The sequence below is a fragment of the Lampetra planeri genome, chromosome 10, assembly GCF_965212315.1.
Source record: "Lampetra planeri chromosome 10, kcLamPlan1.2.h2, whole genome shotgun sequence".
NCBI lineage: Eukaryota > Metazoa > Chordata > Hyperoartia > Petromyzontiformes > Petromyzontidae > Lampetra > Lampetra planeri.
In genome coordinates this window covers 13,451,119-13,468,589 of record NC_136116.1, presented here as the reverse complement: position 1 = coordinate 13,468,589, position 17,471 = coordinate 13,451,119, and the positions used below count along the sequence as shown (strand labels likewise).

The 17,471-nt window shown below is 47.8% G+C and overlaps 1 protein-coding gene across 1 annotated transcript in view; it reads left to right on the top strand.

Moving 5' to 3' along the window:
- The window catches only part of LOC144721057 (semaphorin-5A-like), a 159,285-nt gene that overhangs the window by 102,680 nt on the left and 39,134 nt on the right, over positions 1-17,471 (top strand). Inside the window, exons 5-10 of the mRNA XM_078598373.1 lie at positions 8,012-8,074; positions 11,465-11,563; positions 12,799-13,012; positions 13,810-14,170; positions 15,104-15,239; positions 17,102-17,327. Coding sequence (XP_078454499.1) covers positions 8,012-8,074; positions 11,465-11,563; positions 12,799-13,012; positions 13,810-14,170; positions 15,104-15,239; positions 17,102-17,327 — 1,099 coding nt within the window. The remainder of the gene's footprint in view (positions 1-8,011; positions 8,075-11,464; positions 11,564-12,798; positions 13,013-13,809; positions 14,171-15,103; positions 15,240-17,101; positions 17,328-17,471) is intronic.

The window sequence follows — 17,471 nt, the reverse complement described above, 5'->3', positions numbered from 1 at the left end:
TTTTAAATTCGCTAAGGACGCACCGCGCCTTCGAGTGACCGTGGCCCGCGTGTGTTTTGCAATCTGGATTAAAATAAACCACGTTTTCGTTGTGGGTGCTTGTGATCACGCTCCCACCTCCCGCTGCCTCGATGGGAAAGACTCGGCGATCCTCTTTTTTTTTTACAATTTCAACCCCCGGCGCAGTCACGCCATGTGGTGCGTTTTGTCAAATGTCTAGCGGGGGGATGGGAGAGAAAATGCAAAAAAAACTTTCACCAAAAGAATGGCATTGACTGGCACGGTGAGGTATGGTCGAACAATCCCCATGACCAACATAGTGATGTGGTCTTCAAACAATTATAGATTGACAAATAATGTAAATGTTTAATTGACCACATACCAGGTGATGTAACGTTTATTTTCGATATACACTTTTCTATAATAATAATAACATAATTATTGCATTTCACTGAGTCTCACGACAACTTGTCAGTAGGTTTCCTGCTACGTTGACATGTTTCGCTACTTACATTGAAGAGAGTTTGACTTCTTGTCGGAGCAGACACTCAGAGGTCTGCATTGAGGGATCCAAGAATCCCTCCCTTGCTCTACTTTCATCTCCCTGGCCATCTCGCAGCCAGCCAGCCAGCCCCAACCCCTTCAGTAGTAACTGTTGTTCCCAAGAAGTCACCCGTTCAAGCACTAACCGTGCCCGAACCCTGGCATTGTCAACTCACAATATTTTATTTCGGGGCGGATAATTGTATCCTGCCTCGAGGATGACAACTGAAAGTGCAGTTCCCGAGATGGAAAAAGCAGAGAGCCAGGGAGGTCCCCCCTCCCATAACCCCATCCCCCCTCCCGTAAAATCGCAGACGCTTGTAATTTGTCCCACGTTTCAGATTTTTATTTTTTTCCCGTGGAGCTTCGGCCGCGGAAGCGAACGTTTTTACCCTTCCTCTACCGAGTTTTCTCCAGGCACGTTTTTTGCTTTTGCGTCTCTATGAGTAAAAAGCGTCGTTCAAATTCGCGCGTTTAATTTTTGTTTACTTGACGCCGTTGACGGCCGCACAAATGTCTGGCCCGATCAGAGAACGATATAAATAGGGGAGCATTCTTTTATGTGCACATAATCGAGCTTAACAAACTTGACACGTGCGCGTGTTTTTTTCCCCGCACACCCCGTTACTCACAGCAAGCATCGGATTCCCGGATAAGCTTGAGCTTTTAATGCCCCGAGAAAAAAACCGAGCACCACGCTGCTTGCGAATGGCAGCATTGCTTCTCTGCAAGATCGATACGTGGGCTCTGATTTCTCTTCAACTTTGCTGACATAGGACCGGCAATGGGAAAAGTTCCGAAATTACTCGACAGCGCAACAGCAGCGTGTTCACGGGAGAGACGTGAGAGAGTGTGATGATCCTCGATTGTAGCCCTAATTGTGATGCGAGACATCACGTTGCACGGCCGAGGCGCATTACATCACAGATGTTGCCACTGTGCTCCTTCACGTTCTCCACATTGCATGCTGTTTTCGCAGCCCGAATTGTGCAAATTTCAGTGGCCACTGCTCCATTTAATTACTCAGAAAACAATCTGCAAAAACGTGGGATCTTTATGATGCAATATAGCAACCATTTGGATTGATATAAAGTGTCGGTAGAATAATTAGCTCAGGATATACGTGTAACATTGCATGTCATTTTAGAAAGAAACAGAAAAGGATGCTTACATGTTTATGGACTTTGAACTGTTACGGGGATTATAGATTTTTTGGGGGGGGATAGTATTGTTGACAGGGTTTTTACTCATCTGTAAAATTTAAATATCACTAATTGCACGTGCAGAGTTTAATCTCTCGTTATATATTGGCTCCACCGATGCACAGGGAATTGCGGTTTTGCTTATTGTTTGTTTCATGCTAATTGTTCTCTGGAAATGTAAAAAAACTACGTGATATATATGAAAAAGGGGCCAAAAATGAAAAGTCAGCGTCTCGGCTGCGTCTCTCTTAAATTGCACCAAAAGGGAGAAGTCTGGCGAAAATCTGCACATTTGCCCCATACATCAAATCCCCTAGAACAGAGGCGTTCGAGAGCAATTCGTAAATATTCGCAGGGTATTAAAGTTGCTCGTGCATTTGCGAATTAACATGCACGCGCCTTGCAAACGATGTTGCGGACGCAATCCTTAAACCGAGCATTCACAACGTGCGTGCAAGTTAATGGCACCATTGCACTGACTGGCAAGCCAGGCAAGCCAGTCAATTGATCGAGCCCTTCCTTTAACGAAGCCCTTATTTCATGAGCATACCATGAAATATTGTAATGATACATCCCTCTCGCAAAAGGAGATCTAAGGAAGAAATACAGGGTGCTTAAATTTTTTTAAACACTTATATGGGACTCTCGTTTTTTTATGTAAAAAAATGGACTATATACTGTAACATGATAACGAATGTATGTTAATATCTTCAAATAGTCACTTGTTCGTCATCATTGTCAACACGTGCTGGAATCTTCTCCAGGTGGTCTCCAGAGCCCGGAGTAACATTTCTCGTGGTCTTGTTGCAAATTCTCCAAAGTGTTAACATTGATTTGAAGCGCCCTTCATACGTAGACTTTCACGACCGCGATTGTAATTCCTAAAAGGTTTCTTTGGGCTTCGGTCGTGAGATCTGAGCTCCTGTTAAACCTGACGACGCCGGATGCAAACTCCAGCGAAACGTCGGTTACCCATTTAAATGGCGTTGTGAGATTCCTCTCCAACGACAACGACACCCGTGGTGGCCGCCGCCGCCGCCGTTGCCGCCGCCGCCGCCGCTGCTGCTGAAGCAGACACACGTTTTTGCCACGTTTGATTCACGCGACACGTCTCTTAATTGGCTGCGTTGGGTGGAGGAGGGTTTACGGCACACATTTCTTGCACGACCTCACCCAAAAGAAACCCATTATGCATCACGTGCACGTAGATCTTGCTTTCATGCACAGTCGGGGAGATTAAGTCTGGTTTTTTTTGTTCAGTTCAGGAAAGTGAATGGTGACACTGATGCATTGTGATGTCTATGCAAATGGGAAAGTTTCAGAAACCTCAAAGGTAATAACTTAATGCTAAGTCTATGCAGCTGAACCTATATTCAGGGCCTCCTCCCTCCCATTATTAACCATGGTTCATCACACAACACTGTTGAGGGACTTTCTTTTTTACGTTGGCTTTTCATACGGTGTAACAAAAAAACGAATAAGCATTCATTTGTTAACTTGATAAAAACCCATCAGCAAAAGCGCTAACACTTTTGTTGACTCATTGAATACATTATATACTCTGGATGTAATTGGCAAAATATCACAGGCGTTAAGATTTGTGAGATTATTCTGACTCCGCGAGGCTTTTCTCAGTAAATCTACGTTAGTGGTAATACTAACAACCCAGATTGTGAGAATAACAAGCAGTGGTTTTAAATATTGAAACTCGCAAATTGAATCCACTTTATATATTTCGAGTCAAAGTATCTCCCTTCTGAAACAAGCGTGGGGTAGTGTCCTCATTTGATTGACCTTTTAACCTTTTCATTGTGAGTTGAGTTCATTCATCAGAGTGCCACATGGCTAGATATAAAATTATTACAGAATAACATAGATAATGCATATACTATTCTAACAACGTTTCCACGTTCTCTTCTGTACAGTTTATAAAAGACAAAGATTTCCCAGTATGTCCTTGCAGGCTATAAGAAGTAAGTGGTGTTAGTGTCTGTCGATCAAGGCCAGCACTACACACGAGGGAGGTTTGGTCAGATCCACAACTAGCAGCCCCAGTGCTGATGTTTATACACAACGCCACATTCATTAGGTTGATATTCACATTCTTAGGTTTTTTCGGTAAAGTCACGTAGGTAAAAAAATTAAAATTAATAAAATTAAAATAAAAATAAAATAAAAATCACGACGTTCCGGAGGCAACACAAGCTTCCGTCTTCAGGTGGAACCGTCACAGCACGATAGCTGTATCAAGTGAGTTGAGTTTACCTAGTTGTAGCCCAGGACAGCCTCACATATCAAATGCAACTGATGTTGTGCATAGCCAGGGATCAAACTCAGGTCACAGGGTTTGTGGTGCGTTGTGCTAACCACCGCACCACTGCCCTCCACACACACACACACGAACGCACGTAACACACACACACACACATTGATATGCATCGTAAGAATGATTTAAAATCACTCATCACACCATGCTGTGTGAGCTATTTCAGACCCTAATGCAATGCTCCAATTTGTATGTGAATGGATGGAATTGGCTCAGCCTAGACCTTCGCATGAAAAGTGTTCCGTGTCCTTAGCAGAGCAGAGTGCAATCTCGGTGGCCTCTGACCTCTCCTTGACGACTGAGACAAACCCTCACCCGCCCTTAACAATGACAAACGACCCAGATACCGCGACTCGCCCCGGTCACTGCAAGACGGGAGCGTTTTAACCTTCCGCTTCTTTGGCTTGCAGAAAAGAATAACGTGACGTGAAGCAAATAAGCGTATGAGCACATGACTGACAATGCAACCGAGGCCTTTTTTTGGAACGTGTGTTCGTTTTATTTCGAATGTCTGAATACTTTTCACCTGTGTGCATTGGCATATCTGCGCGTGTCTTTGTTGGGGAGCGGTCGTGTAACGGGTGACCGGAATTCCAATCTCGCTCACAGACAACAGCAGTAACGATTTTTTTAACCGGTTCTGGGCTTCCCCTAGGTAGACTCAGCCTCAAATGAGTACCTGGTGCAGTGTGTAAACATAGTCACGAGTGGTGGCGACCACCACGCCACCCCCTAGTGTGGCCGTGACGACATGCATAGGTGCTACTCGCGAACAGCACTTGCCCCAACAGGCTATACGGGAGACCTTTGCCTGTGTACTGCGAAGGGCATTCTTTCGCCAGATGGGCTACACTTGCTGCTTCTTGTTAGGGTTAGGACCCCCCCCCCTTGCCTCACCCCTCCCTCTTGTTATTGGAGTCCTAAGGGGCTGGGGGTGCTTTGTAATGTGACCCTCGCACGAAAAAAACCCGCCGTTGCGTTCGACACGCAAGGTCCTTGGTATGGAGCAAGGGAATCAACAGTATGTCACCGTACCTGCTGTGAGTGGTCCACGGGCATGAGCTCGGAGCAGTAAATGACTCCGCAATAACAGTCCACCGAGTGTATTTCCTTACTTTATGAGGTCACTCAACCAGGTGGGCGCCCTGTGGCAGAGCGAACGCGACTCGCAATCGGAACGCTGCCAAGTGAAATCCCAGCAAGTGTCAACTCAGCACATCATCCTCTCTCTGGGAGAGATAAAATCGCGTACCGGTTTGTCCGATGTACTCAAGAGAGAGGCTGCCCCCTTCCATGGGAATGTGGATGTTCGCCCATGGCTCGCTCGATGTCACAGAAAGGAGATGGGCGATGCCCGAATGCTCACTTGAGCGCGTTGACTTTTGACTTCTGAAGAACGGCTTCACATGGCACTCTGTGAAATCACTTTGCTGAAGTACGTTCATTCAACCTTGTTCCTTGCCAGGGCTAAAACTGCATTTGCTTCGCAATTGCCTCCACTTTATTGGAGTACATTTTCAACTCATTTAATTGAATTAAAATTGCCCTATTCGAAATCCATTTTAAAATCTCACATGCCTCGCACATTACAGCAGAGGTCACTTGTGCATTATTATATACTTTTTTAAATACACATTTGCCCGGCCTTAAAACAAAATGGGAACAGCAGAATGCTGCTTATCCGTAGAATTCCCGTGTGTTATAAATAAATAACCGCTTGGATGGTGGCGCAGCATATCTGCGTCGCGTGACGCCGCTATGAAGGTGCTCCTTTCATGTCGCTGCGATGCCAGTAAGCAATACGCCGCCACGCACTCGCCAACGAATCCTGGCCAGAGTTAAAAGGGCTCTGTTGTTTGTGAGCAGCGATATCCACGCAGCCCAGCCCCCAAGGCTCAGCTGGTTGCGTTTTACCTTCTCTTTATGTGACCACGTGGTCCACAGGTGCGGTGCCATGGCAGTGAACAACTTGATTTAATATCAGTGGGGTGTTTTTTTTAGTTCTTGTTGTTAAAAGCACTTCACCGTTTAACAGTTTGGCAATTAGCTTGACGCCTGTCTGTGTTATTTGTGGTCTGTGTCTGTCAATATGAATCTATCCGTCCATCTGTGTGCGCATGCTTTCGTCATTCTTAAAAGAATAACTGCTTATGTTTATACAGCCCATTGTGAACCCACTGTTGGGTGAAGGCTTCCGCGCGCATTCTCAGTCGCGCGGGGCGGGGAGGGGTTGTTTTGACCGTACTTCGCTGCGCTGGTCAGTGCAGCGAAGGACCAGTTCAGATATCACTCACCACGGATGTTTGCGATGGCTGGGAATGAAACATGAGTAACAGGGTTCATACTTCACAGTGCATTGCGCAAATCACCGCTCCACCTTCATCATCATCATTCATCATGCTCTCTTGTCTACGTCCGTTTAACTGAATTCAACGAAAACGTTGACAGTACATTGTGTTTACAACGTATGTACATTTTATCTCGTGACAATGTGATAATTTGAAAGTGTACAATTTGTAACGTGGCTGTAAAAAAAAAACCTCCATGACGTGTGTGGATCACAACACAAGTCGAAGTGCATCTCCCCTCAAGCGTGAGATGGTGCTCGTTTCTGTCGATGGCCTTGAGCCAGTGGTGGAAATTCCACGTTCATATGGCAGGGGCCAGTCCAGGCGTTAGACAGCCACTGTTGAAGATCCCCGCAGAGTGGTACCCATTTGATCACTTCTTAAGAGGATGATGTGATGAGTCCAACCCTAACCCGGATTTGAACTCTGCATCCTCCAGATTGCGAGTAGCGCACTCTGCCACCGTACTATCCAGACGGATTTTTCCACATTCTGCCTGTAACGTTTTACGAACGCCAAAATTTCCATTACATCTGACTTTCCCCATAATTACAGCGCATTGGCAATATTGCCGTCTCAAATATGGCCCATGCTCGTGCAATTTGAAGAATCTTTTAGTCTTGAGTCATTTAAGTTACATTTTAAACTCTTTCCATTTCACAAGCAACAAATTTGGCAGGATGAAGACACTGCTACTTGATGACCCCTGCTGCTCGTACCGCTGTGGATAATGCCTTGCTCTGCCAAATTGAGCTTAATGCAGCGTTTGAATTGGACTTTGAGATGCACGTTTTAAAAGTGAAGCGGACCAAATGGGGATCTCACCAAATTGTGGAAATGAAGGGTATTCAGTCGAATCGTCAACTTTCTGGCAGTGAGCACCTACATTGTGTGTGCCGTGAGTGTTTGTGTGGCCACCACCAGTGACGATTATCTGAACCGAACGTGGGCCTCCCCTAGGTCGACTCAGCCTCAAATGAGTACCTGGTGCAGTGTGTAAACATCGCAACTCGGGAGTCAAACGCGGCCGGGCATGGTGCTGGCTACCCACCCCCTCGTGTGCCGTGCTGGCCTTAATAGGTGCTCGCTAAAAGCACTTTCCCAAACAGTATGTTAAGGCTATACGGGGGATCTCAGTCTTTCTTAATAGTGATGCTACAATGGGTCATGCACCGCACTGCAAATCTAGAGTTCGATTCTCAGTCTTGACTAAGACCAGCAGCGAGTGATATCAAAGCTCGTCCTGGGTCTCCGCTGCGTTCACTTCGCCTTGAACGAGTACCTGATGTAGTGTGTAAACGTAAACACTCTGGAAACAAATGCAGTTGGGCTGAGTTTTGACCACACCGCCCCCTTGTGTGTGACGCTGCCCCTTAATAGGTGCTCGCTAACAGCGTTTGCCTCAGCCGTTCACAAGGTTATACATGGAATCGTTTTTTAGTGTGTGTGTGTATGCGTGCGTGCGTGTGAGATCCTGGGCTTGATAACAATTATTTTATTATGTTTTATTTTTATTATTTTATTACTTCCCTTCTACGTGACTTTACCGAAAGAACCAAGAAGAATAATGCTTCTACTTATCCATTTCACAGGCTACTGAATGGAGCTGCACAGAGACCACCAAAGGTTCATGCTTCAGCAAGGGCAAGTCAGAGGTGAGCTCTCAATCACAGCTCCAGGAACACCTCGTACGTTCGTTCATGCCTCAGCTTTTCACAAATGTGTCCATCCACGTTATTGAACGTATTTGGTGCTCCCACTTCTTCCGAGATGTCTGGGCTGGCGTGAAAAGCGTCGGCCTAATCCCCACCAGGGGGGGATTTCTTGCACTGCCTGCAGTTTTTTTCTTCCCCCTCGAATAAAATGAAGTGGTATCAAATTGTCTCCCTGCTCAAACGAGCATTATGGCCGTGCTCACCACAGCTGGCAGCCTTGATTCGCGGTGGCGAGATGTTATCTACTTCACCAGGTATACAGGAGGTCATGGGTTCGATCCCAACCCTGACGCCCGTGTATTGGAAGTTTGCACGTGCCTCTCCACGTGGTCATGTGGATTTTTCCCCGGGTCCTCCGCTTTTTCCCCCTCCACATTTAGAAACATGCGTTTAGAGTATTTGGTTGCAGTAAATTTCCACGTTATGATAAGCCACTTAATTGGGCTATCAATTGTGGCCAGGTGGCTTCTGAAAACGAGTTGTATATGTAGATCAGTGGGCCTTACCTGGTAAAATATTTTTTTAATTTTAGTTTAGAGTCGATGATGGAAATTCTACGATCGGACGACCACTGCGGAAATCCAGGCCACCCACCTTGAGAAATATCGTCGTAGTTGAGAAGCACTTGACTTCCGCTGGCCTCATACAATACCTCTCAGTGCGCATCGTTAAATCAAACGGGCTCCTCCAGCCTCAATGAAGTGACGTCAGGGCGTGGAATGTGAATGTTCCGCGAAGCTGCCAAGAGTGAACTTTTGCAAAAAAAATCGCTACGTGAAGTGGCAGCCAAGCAGGGCCGGGGTGATGCCAAGCGGGAGGAGCTCAACAACGTTTTTTTTTAATTCGCACGTCATTGGCGACATTTAGCAAGCTGGAAGTGACCGAGAGATGACCAGAAGAATGGGATGGCATTTCCACGGCTGTATCGCGACGCAAGGCAACAATATAAAGGGCACGAGGCGAGCGATTCGCATTTTTTAGGTTGGTTTTGATGTCATATTTAGAGGTCATTTAAAGTTTTGTTAGGGGCCTTATAACACCATTTTTTTGCAAGTGAAGTTAATGAAAAAAATCGCGAGAGTTGTTATAATTGGCATCGGTTTGGGAGTAGGGCTTCATCCAGCAGTGGATTTACCATGGCTGATGATGATTATTGATAAAATGTTGTTATATGATTTTGAGGAAGGTTTTGTACAGTGTTTGGTTTTGCCTGAATAGAGAATTTGGGCCTAGCATAGATGTAAACTAGGCCCAAACTTGTAGAAACGTGAACGTGGTTTATGTCACGCAAAGCGCGGGAGATTCACTCAAAGTTCATCTTAAATGCTGCGTGAATCAGGCCTGACAATTAGAACGTCATGATTTGAGATCCAGGTTTGAGGGCAAAATAAGTCAATTATCTTTCTGTAATCGGTAGATTGAATATCATTTTGTGGGAAGTCAATAGTGGTCTTCCTGAAGAGAGATTGGGCCTTGTCATGGGTATGTTGCATTTTGAATACCACCTCAGAACCACCAAAAAAAAGCCACCCATTGCTTATTTGAGCAGAGAGACGTAGATCTGTTTGTCTTTTTGTTGCATTTTGTTGTAACCTTGATCTAGGCAATTACACTCGCTGTACAGAATAACATGTTCGTGCTCAGGTGGCTGAACAAGGCCTCATAACCAGGATCGACATGCAACTTAGCCCCCTAAATCAGCTGCACTCGTCTTCGAGGTGGCATTTGTAATGCCATCCACAGAACATTTTGTTGAGCTTACTGTACGTTAATTAATCACAAGGAGCAGGACTGTGATTGGGGTTTTCAGGAGGTGAATGTGTCAGATGTGAGCCTGCTGTGCCACCCTAATTAATCACAGCGGCCTGCAAGTGTCGCAGCCTAATTTAGACACTGTGACTTTGTGATATTGCACATGAACAGGTTTTTTTTCTCTCTCTTTCAATTTCCACGCTAAGCGAACGTGAAAGGAAGGCACTGCGAAGGGTTGCGCTTATATAAGCACGCATTTTGGCTATACAAATTGATCAGGAAGTGTGTTTTCGATTTTTGGATTTTAATTTGCTGGGAAGAAATGTATGTGCCGTGCACTATTTAAGCACGGCATTTTGGTGCACGCCTATCATCCAGCACGTTGGAAGCAAACGTTGTTGGATTTTTTTGAGACTTCTGACATTGGTTGCAAATTCTGAAAGTAGTTTCCGTAACCAGCACTTATTGAAAACGAATTGGCAGTTGTGCAGGGCCATTCCTTCTGGAAATCAATTGGAGAATTCGTGAGGTTTTTATGGTTAAAATAATGTTATTGTTTGTAAACGTAAAAAAAGCCAAAGAAGCATCCACTGTTTTCAAAAAGCAACCTCTATTCGCTTTCACAAAGTTGATTCCTGGATTTTTATCCTGGCAGCCATCTGTGATTGAAACCGGGTTCTCACGTGAAATGAGACGGTGATCTTCACCCAGTCAGCATTGGCAGCACACACAACAAAACAAAAACTGATGACATTTGTACTTGCTCTTAATTTGGCTCAATTCCATATCTGACAATTAGTGATGATAATCACACTCTCGAAATGCAGGTGGAAAAGTGCTTGCCATTTAGTGTGGATGATAGATTACCTGTAAGGATCTCAGCAATGGTTCTGTGATGTCTGCTTCTGCAGACCATCCCTCACGTGCACTGCTGTGAAACTCCTCCGTGAATGTGAGTTTCAATAGGAGTCTCCGTTTCATTACATGATGCCAATGCCAAAAACAAATCCCTCACGTATTCCTAAGGTATGATGATAATCGATATTTATTTGTTAGGCGCCTTTCACTAATGTCTCAAGGCGATGAAAGAGGATCACATGGGTTATAGAACATACACAGGTTAATTACAACATTCAAACTGTCAGAAAGTAAGGGTTGCGTTGGGCATGCTGCTGGAAGGGACGATGACTGATGGTCAAGAATAATGCTGCAACGGCATCTATGGAACGGAACGTGACCATGAGAGGGAGGATCGTCCACCGCGGAGATGGAGCAATGGAATCAGCCAGTGCTCGGTGGATTGTTACACCGCAGGATTGCGAGAGATGAGGATGCCTTCGTCCAGCAGTGTAGATGACGGCTGATTATGGGGGGGGGGGGCTGCGTTGAAACCCAATGGAGCCTGGAAATCTTTTTGTGTTGAGTTCATTGTCCATCCCCCCTGCGATGAGCACTGGTTGGCTACGTGCGGCGCGAACGAATTTCGACGTACGAACTCGCAAACGACTCCGCAGCCCAAGCTGCCCGATACGTCGCGCGGTCCGTGAGCGTCGGTGTGCGGTTGAATGGTTGGGACAGGAGGAGTGCCACAACTACGTGCGGGTGCTGCTGGTGAGGGCAAGCAGGCTCTTCAGCTGTGGCACCAACGCCTTCTCGCCCATCTGCACCGAACGCACGGTGGGTCGGAGTCTCCGCAGCAAAAAAGATGAAGGTCCCCCCCCCAACTCCCCCCCCCCCCCCCGATGGAGCTTCCGCGGACGAGGGGAAAGTGCTGCTCATGCTCACGCATTCCTGCAGGACCACGGGCGCAGGTGGTGCAGACGCTACTGCGCCAACGCTTTGCATTGCTACACAAAGATACAAAAAAGACAAAGATTCCCCCACGTAGCCTTAACAGACTGTTGGAGCAAGTGCTGTTTGCGAGCAACTTATGAAGGCAAGCACGGCAGATGATGGAGTGGGTAGCGACCACCACGCCCGGCCGCCTTTGTCTCCCGAGTGGCGATGTTTACACACCGCAGCAGGTACTCATTTGAGGCTGAGTCGACCTAGAGCGGGAATAGAACTCAGGCCGCCGGATTTGTCGCGCAGGGGAGCGCAAACGGCCACACGACATGAAGGCGCACGGACAACTCGCAGCCGTAAGCTGCCAGAGCCACGCTAAGCCTACAGGGACGTAGAGCTGCTCGGTCAATTGAAATTTGGATCTCAAATAGCTGGGATTCAGGCTGTGTCGTTTGGGCACACAAGTGAAGATTTGTGGCTGAATCCTACCCAGCCAGAGACGGGGAGCTCGTTATACAGTGCACTGGGGAAAGGCAATTTCCACAAATATTGGCACAAAACTGACCAATTCACAAGACAATGCCACGGATTTGGCTGCAACGACTGCGTGATTCTGCCAACGTTTGAATAGGGCCTGATTTTATTTGAATGTAAGGGCCCCAACAGCACATAGCATCAAGGATGTAACTGATATTGAAACACAGGAATAACAGGGTGTGAATTTAATAGCCATTGTTTTGTATAACATGTAATTTGCAAGCAAAAAAGGAAGCAAACTACTGAGTGGATATTTTCTGAGATAATTTTTTTTACGTAAAAATGTTGCTGGCGAGTTGCCTCTGCAGTCGAGCGATCGGTTCGCAATCGGAAGGTTGCGAGTTCACATCCTGGTTGGGGGTTGACTCCGCCCATCATCCTTCCGGGGTCGATAAAAACAAGTACCGCTTTGCGGGGAAGTCAACAGGGGTTCTCCTGTGGATAGAATCTCACCCACCACGGGAATGTGGAATTTGCATCACCGGCTCAAGGGCTGCAATACAAGAGGGGAGCGCCGCCCCGACGCCCAATCGAGCGGGAATTCCCCACGGCTTGACGCGGACCCTCGTGTGCCCCCTGCCCCCGCACAGCTGGGCAACATGAACCGCGTGCTGGACACGATCAACGGCGTGGCTCGCTGTCCGTACGACCCGCGGCAGAGCAGCGCCACGCTGCTCACGGCGCGCGGGGAGCTCTACGCCGCCACCGCCGTCGACTTTGCCGGCCGCGACCCGGCGCTCTACCGGAGCCTCGGCGGGCAGCCCACCCTGCGCACCGCGCAGTACAACTCTCGCTGGCTCAACGGTACCACCACCTCCCCCAACCCCCTCTGCCCCCATGCCCCCCCACCATCCGACCCCTCTACCCCCAGCGCCCCACCTCTGTACCCCCCCTCCCCGATCGCCCCCCTCCCTCTAGTTTGGTCGTTTTATCAAGATATGGACCTCGCCGAATCTTAAAGCAAAGGGTGAATGTTCAGTCATTTAAAAGTAATATTTTAGGATTACCAAACTGCATAGTAATAGATTGATTCGTCGTCAGTAAAGCCTGAGATCACTGAACTCCGATTACAAAATCCAATGCACATTGGGGGCCTGAGCAAAGCAAATATTTGAGCTCCTCCCCCATTCAATTGATAAAATTCTCTTCAGATGACAGAAGAGTTAAATGAGAGAGACAGAGATGTAGTGATATAATAAAAAATAAAGATGTAAATTAGCTCGTTATGTTTAATAGGATCTGCTTGGGTTCCTAAGCATCTGCTCGGTTCGCGGAATGCCTCGGGCCTCAAATCGTCGAGCACTGCGGACGGGCAGGGCAGACGGAGCCTTTTCCCCTCCGATTGGCACGGTTGGCTACGTACGTAAGAGGTTAAAGCTAAAGTATGTCTCATTCGATACGGGTAAGGCCCACCGAGCTACACAGCTCTTTTTCAGAAGTGAACTGGCCACAAATGATCGCTCAGCGAAGTGGCCTATCGTCGCGTGGAAATACGTAGCAGCCAAATACTCGAAAAAGCACGTTGACTCCAAACGTGGAGGGAAAAACCGGAGGACCCGGAGAAAAAAAAAAAGTACAAGCGGCCTTTGCTTTCCTTGCAGAGCCGAACTTCGTGCTGGCGTGGGAGGCGGGTGGCTTTGTGTACGTGGCGTTCCGCGAGCTCGCCGTCGAGCAGGAGTGCGGGCGGCGCGTCGTGTCGCGCGTCGCCCGCGTCTGCGCCAACGACCTGGGCGGCCGCTTCCTGCTGGAGGACACGTGGACGACCTACATGAAGGCCCGTCTCGACTGCTCGGGGTCGTCGTCTGGAACGGCCTCTTCTGGAGCCGGGGGAGCCGGAGCCGCCGCCGGATCCGGAAGTTCGGGTTCGAGGAGAGGCAACGCGGCGCCCGAGTACCCGGAGCTGCGGAGCGCCGTCTACCTGCCCGAGGCCGGGCTTCTCTATGGGCTGTTTTCCACCAGCGGGTGAGCACATGCAGTGTTGGGCGCGATGGAAAGTGTGTGTGGATGTAACGTGGTCTTGTAGCGTTTATCGCGCTGCGCCACGAACCCGACGACCCGGGTTCGATACCCGCTCACGGCCACCAAGACCAGTGACGATTATTTAAAACGGTCCTGGGCCTCCCCTAGGTCGACTCAGCCTCAAGTGAGTACCTGGTGCGTATAAACATCACCACTAGGGAGACAAAGGCGGCCGGGCGTGGTGCTGGCCTTTCCGGCCTTCATGGGTGCTCGCTAACAACACTTGCCCCAAAAGTCTGTTAAGGCTATACAGGGGATCTTTGTCTTTTTTGGTTATAATGTGGGGCAGTGGTATGGAAAATTTGGCTGGATGACATTGCGGTTTGGCTAACGCTAAACCGTAACATGAAGGTGATAATCAGAGTTTTATAATCTCAATCGCAATGTGGGGACATTCCGCAATTCCCACAGTTAGCGTACCACAAAAGTGACATTCATTTTTCAACCCACGACGGGAAGGTGGAATTTACAGAGTTGGCTCTGGGCCCTCAACAGACATGAAGGTGGTCCCACTACTTGTTTGAGCACAGATACACTTTGGCATCACACAAAGTAGTACCATTGTAGATGTGCTGTGCCTAAGGCTTTAATTAACAGCCCAGCGTCACGACTAATTTGTCTTTTTTGCCTGATCAGCACACGCCTCTTTACGTCTCTAATTTTGAGCACACATCCCTCTGTGCTTTGGGCACTCTTTAAAATAGAGCGGGACTTAGTTTCTCACCGAATATTTTTCTGGGTCGCTTGCAGACTGAAGTAGGCATGCCAAGTGTGTCCACCATCCCGACCACACCTGGCTGTAACGGAGCCCTGGCTGGGAATGAACACTGAATTCACGTTTGGCGCTTTACGTCCGGGCTGTTGTGCTCTCTGCAGGAGTGGTCCGCAGGCATCGGCGGTGTGCGCGTACAACATCAGCAGCATCGCGGAGGCCTTCAACGGACCCTTCAAGTACCAGGAGGGCCCACGTGCAGCTTGGATGGTCCATCCCAACCCCAACCCCAACTTTCAGGTGCCTCTCCCCTACACACGTACACAATGGTTAAAATGGAAAATAATATTATTGCGTTTCAGCAGATTGTGGCTCGCAAGTCAAATCAAAGTGTTTTCTCACTCACATGAGCACGGGACAGCACTCATATCTGCTTTCAGGCCTTGAGCCAGTGGTGGAAATGCAACATTCCGATGATGGCCAGTCTCTCTACAGGGCAAATGTCACCTGTGCAGTGGGATCTGTTGTGTGAAAGTTAAATGCGCAGCCCTGAAATTGCTTTCTCATGCCACTGCTAGCAGAAGGGTCTTCACTAGAGGGAGCTCTAGAAAGCCCATCTAGACCTTTATAAAGAGATGGGAGTATCCACACGTTACTCCACCACATTCCAATCGACTGCGGTGTACCCATTTAGACTGCTGGCTTTTGTTGTGCAGTACAGTGCAGTATAATGCAATTTTTATTTATTTATAAAGCATCGATATTTGACTGCATGCCCAGAGGCTTGTCCAAATAGTGGGAAAACCTGCTTAGAGAACGTTTGAAGAAGATGGGTGTTTTGTTTTGTTAGCTGGGAAAGAGGAGAAAAGTATGGGACAGAAAGTTGAGATGATATATAGTAGTCCTGTGCTGCATATGAAGACGCTTCACAGACAGACAGAGAAAAAGAGAGAGAGAGTATTGGGCCTGGAAATAAATGTGGGGGAAGGATCTGTAGAGTTTGGACAGCCAGAGGAAGATAAGCAACAGAGAAGCAACAACCTCTCATTTCTGACAGGCTTCAAAGCAAAGCCTGACATGAACTTATAGCAAGCTCTGTGATGAGGCCAACCACAGGCCGCTGGCTTTCAGCAGTTCATATCGTTTAATAAGACACTAAACACCTCTTGTACAATTCCTTCTTTCACTGAAATTTACTTTCCCATCCGCACCGCAACACCCTTTTTTGAAATAGTGGCAGTAAAACATCGAGAAAATAGCATCATAATACCATCAGCGAATATTGTTTTATAGGCCTCGCTCTCTGTAGGAGCGCACGAACATTGTAATATTTAACGGCCGTTTGTGCCGCAGGATTTTGTTGTAAGCGTTTTATGTCCGCGAGATGTGCGCTCATGAAGGCGTTGTGAATCGTAAAGTACGCAGTGCAGTCAATTTTAGTGACGTTTCATATATTTCACTTTGCCAACTATGTAACGCTGCTCACTACCGTGCTGTGGCTGGGAAACAATAAAATTCGAATGCATTGCCACATGAAAGTGGATATGAGCACTACCCAAAACTTGCTTGAGCATGCAGAGATATTTACAACAACCTTATGTACCAAAGGCATAAAATTGGAACTAATTACATACATACATATATAAAGCAAAAATAATTGAGCTTCACACACGTACAATTGTACGTGTGTATCGTGGACACAATAAAAAAAAAACACATTTTGAACTGATGAATGTGTGCGTCATAATGCCCCTCTTCTGAATGATGCTAATGATGGCTCGGTACCTTTCCACCCTCGTTACTAATAACACGTCATGGTAAAGGTGCACTCCCAAAACTGCTTTCTGAACGCCATTGCTGGCAGAATGGCCTCCATTAGAGGGAGTTCTAGACAGGCCCTCTGGAGGGCCTACTTTTCCATGCTGCCCAAACGTCTTGGAAGTGGTGGGAATGCCCTCACTTTATCCCACCACACTGTGGTGTAATTATTCACATTTCTGGCTGGACAGAGATGATGGATTTAAGAAACTTGCACCATTGTTGCAACTGCCATGCCGGGAGAATGAACTGAATCGACAACTTCCGGATTGCAAGTCCAGTGTGCCAACCATTACACCGCCGGCAGCAGCGTCTGAACTTCCGACGTTTCTCTCTGCCCCCAGTGTGGCCGAGTGTCCGAGGGCCCCAACGTGAACCTGACGGAGCGCAGCCTGGCCGACGCTCAGCGTCTGCTGCTCATGTCGGAGGCCGTCGCTCCGCTCGGGGGGCGTCCCGTCGTCGCCCAGCCCGGGGTGCGCCTCTCCCACGTGGCCGCTCACAGCATGGCGGCAGCGCAGGCCTCCTCGTCCGGCCGAACGGCCGTCCAACACATCCTCTACCTGGCCACAGGTGAGATGGGAGGGGCCTCTGATAATGAGGGGCATGTGTCTGATTGTGTGGGATAGTTTCTACCAGAGGTGGCGTACGTTCAGGCTTTAAAGATGAAGGTCAGGAGGTCAGTCATCAGGGGCAATGTTGTTCAGTCTCACGCCT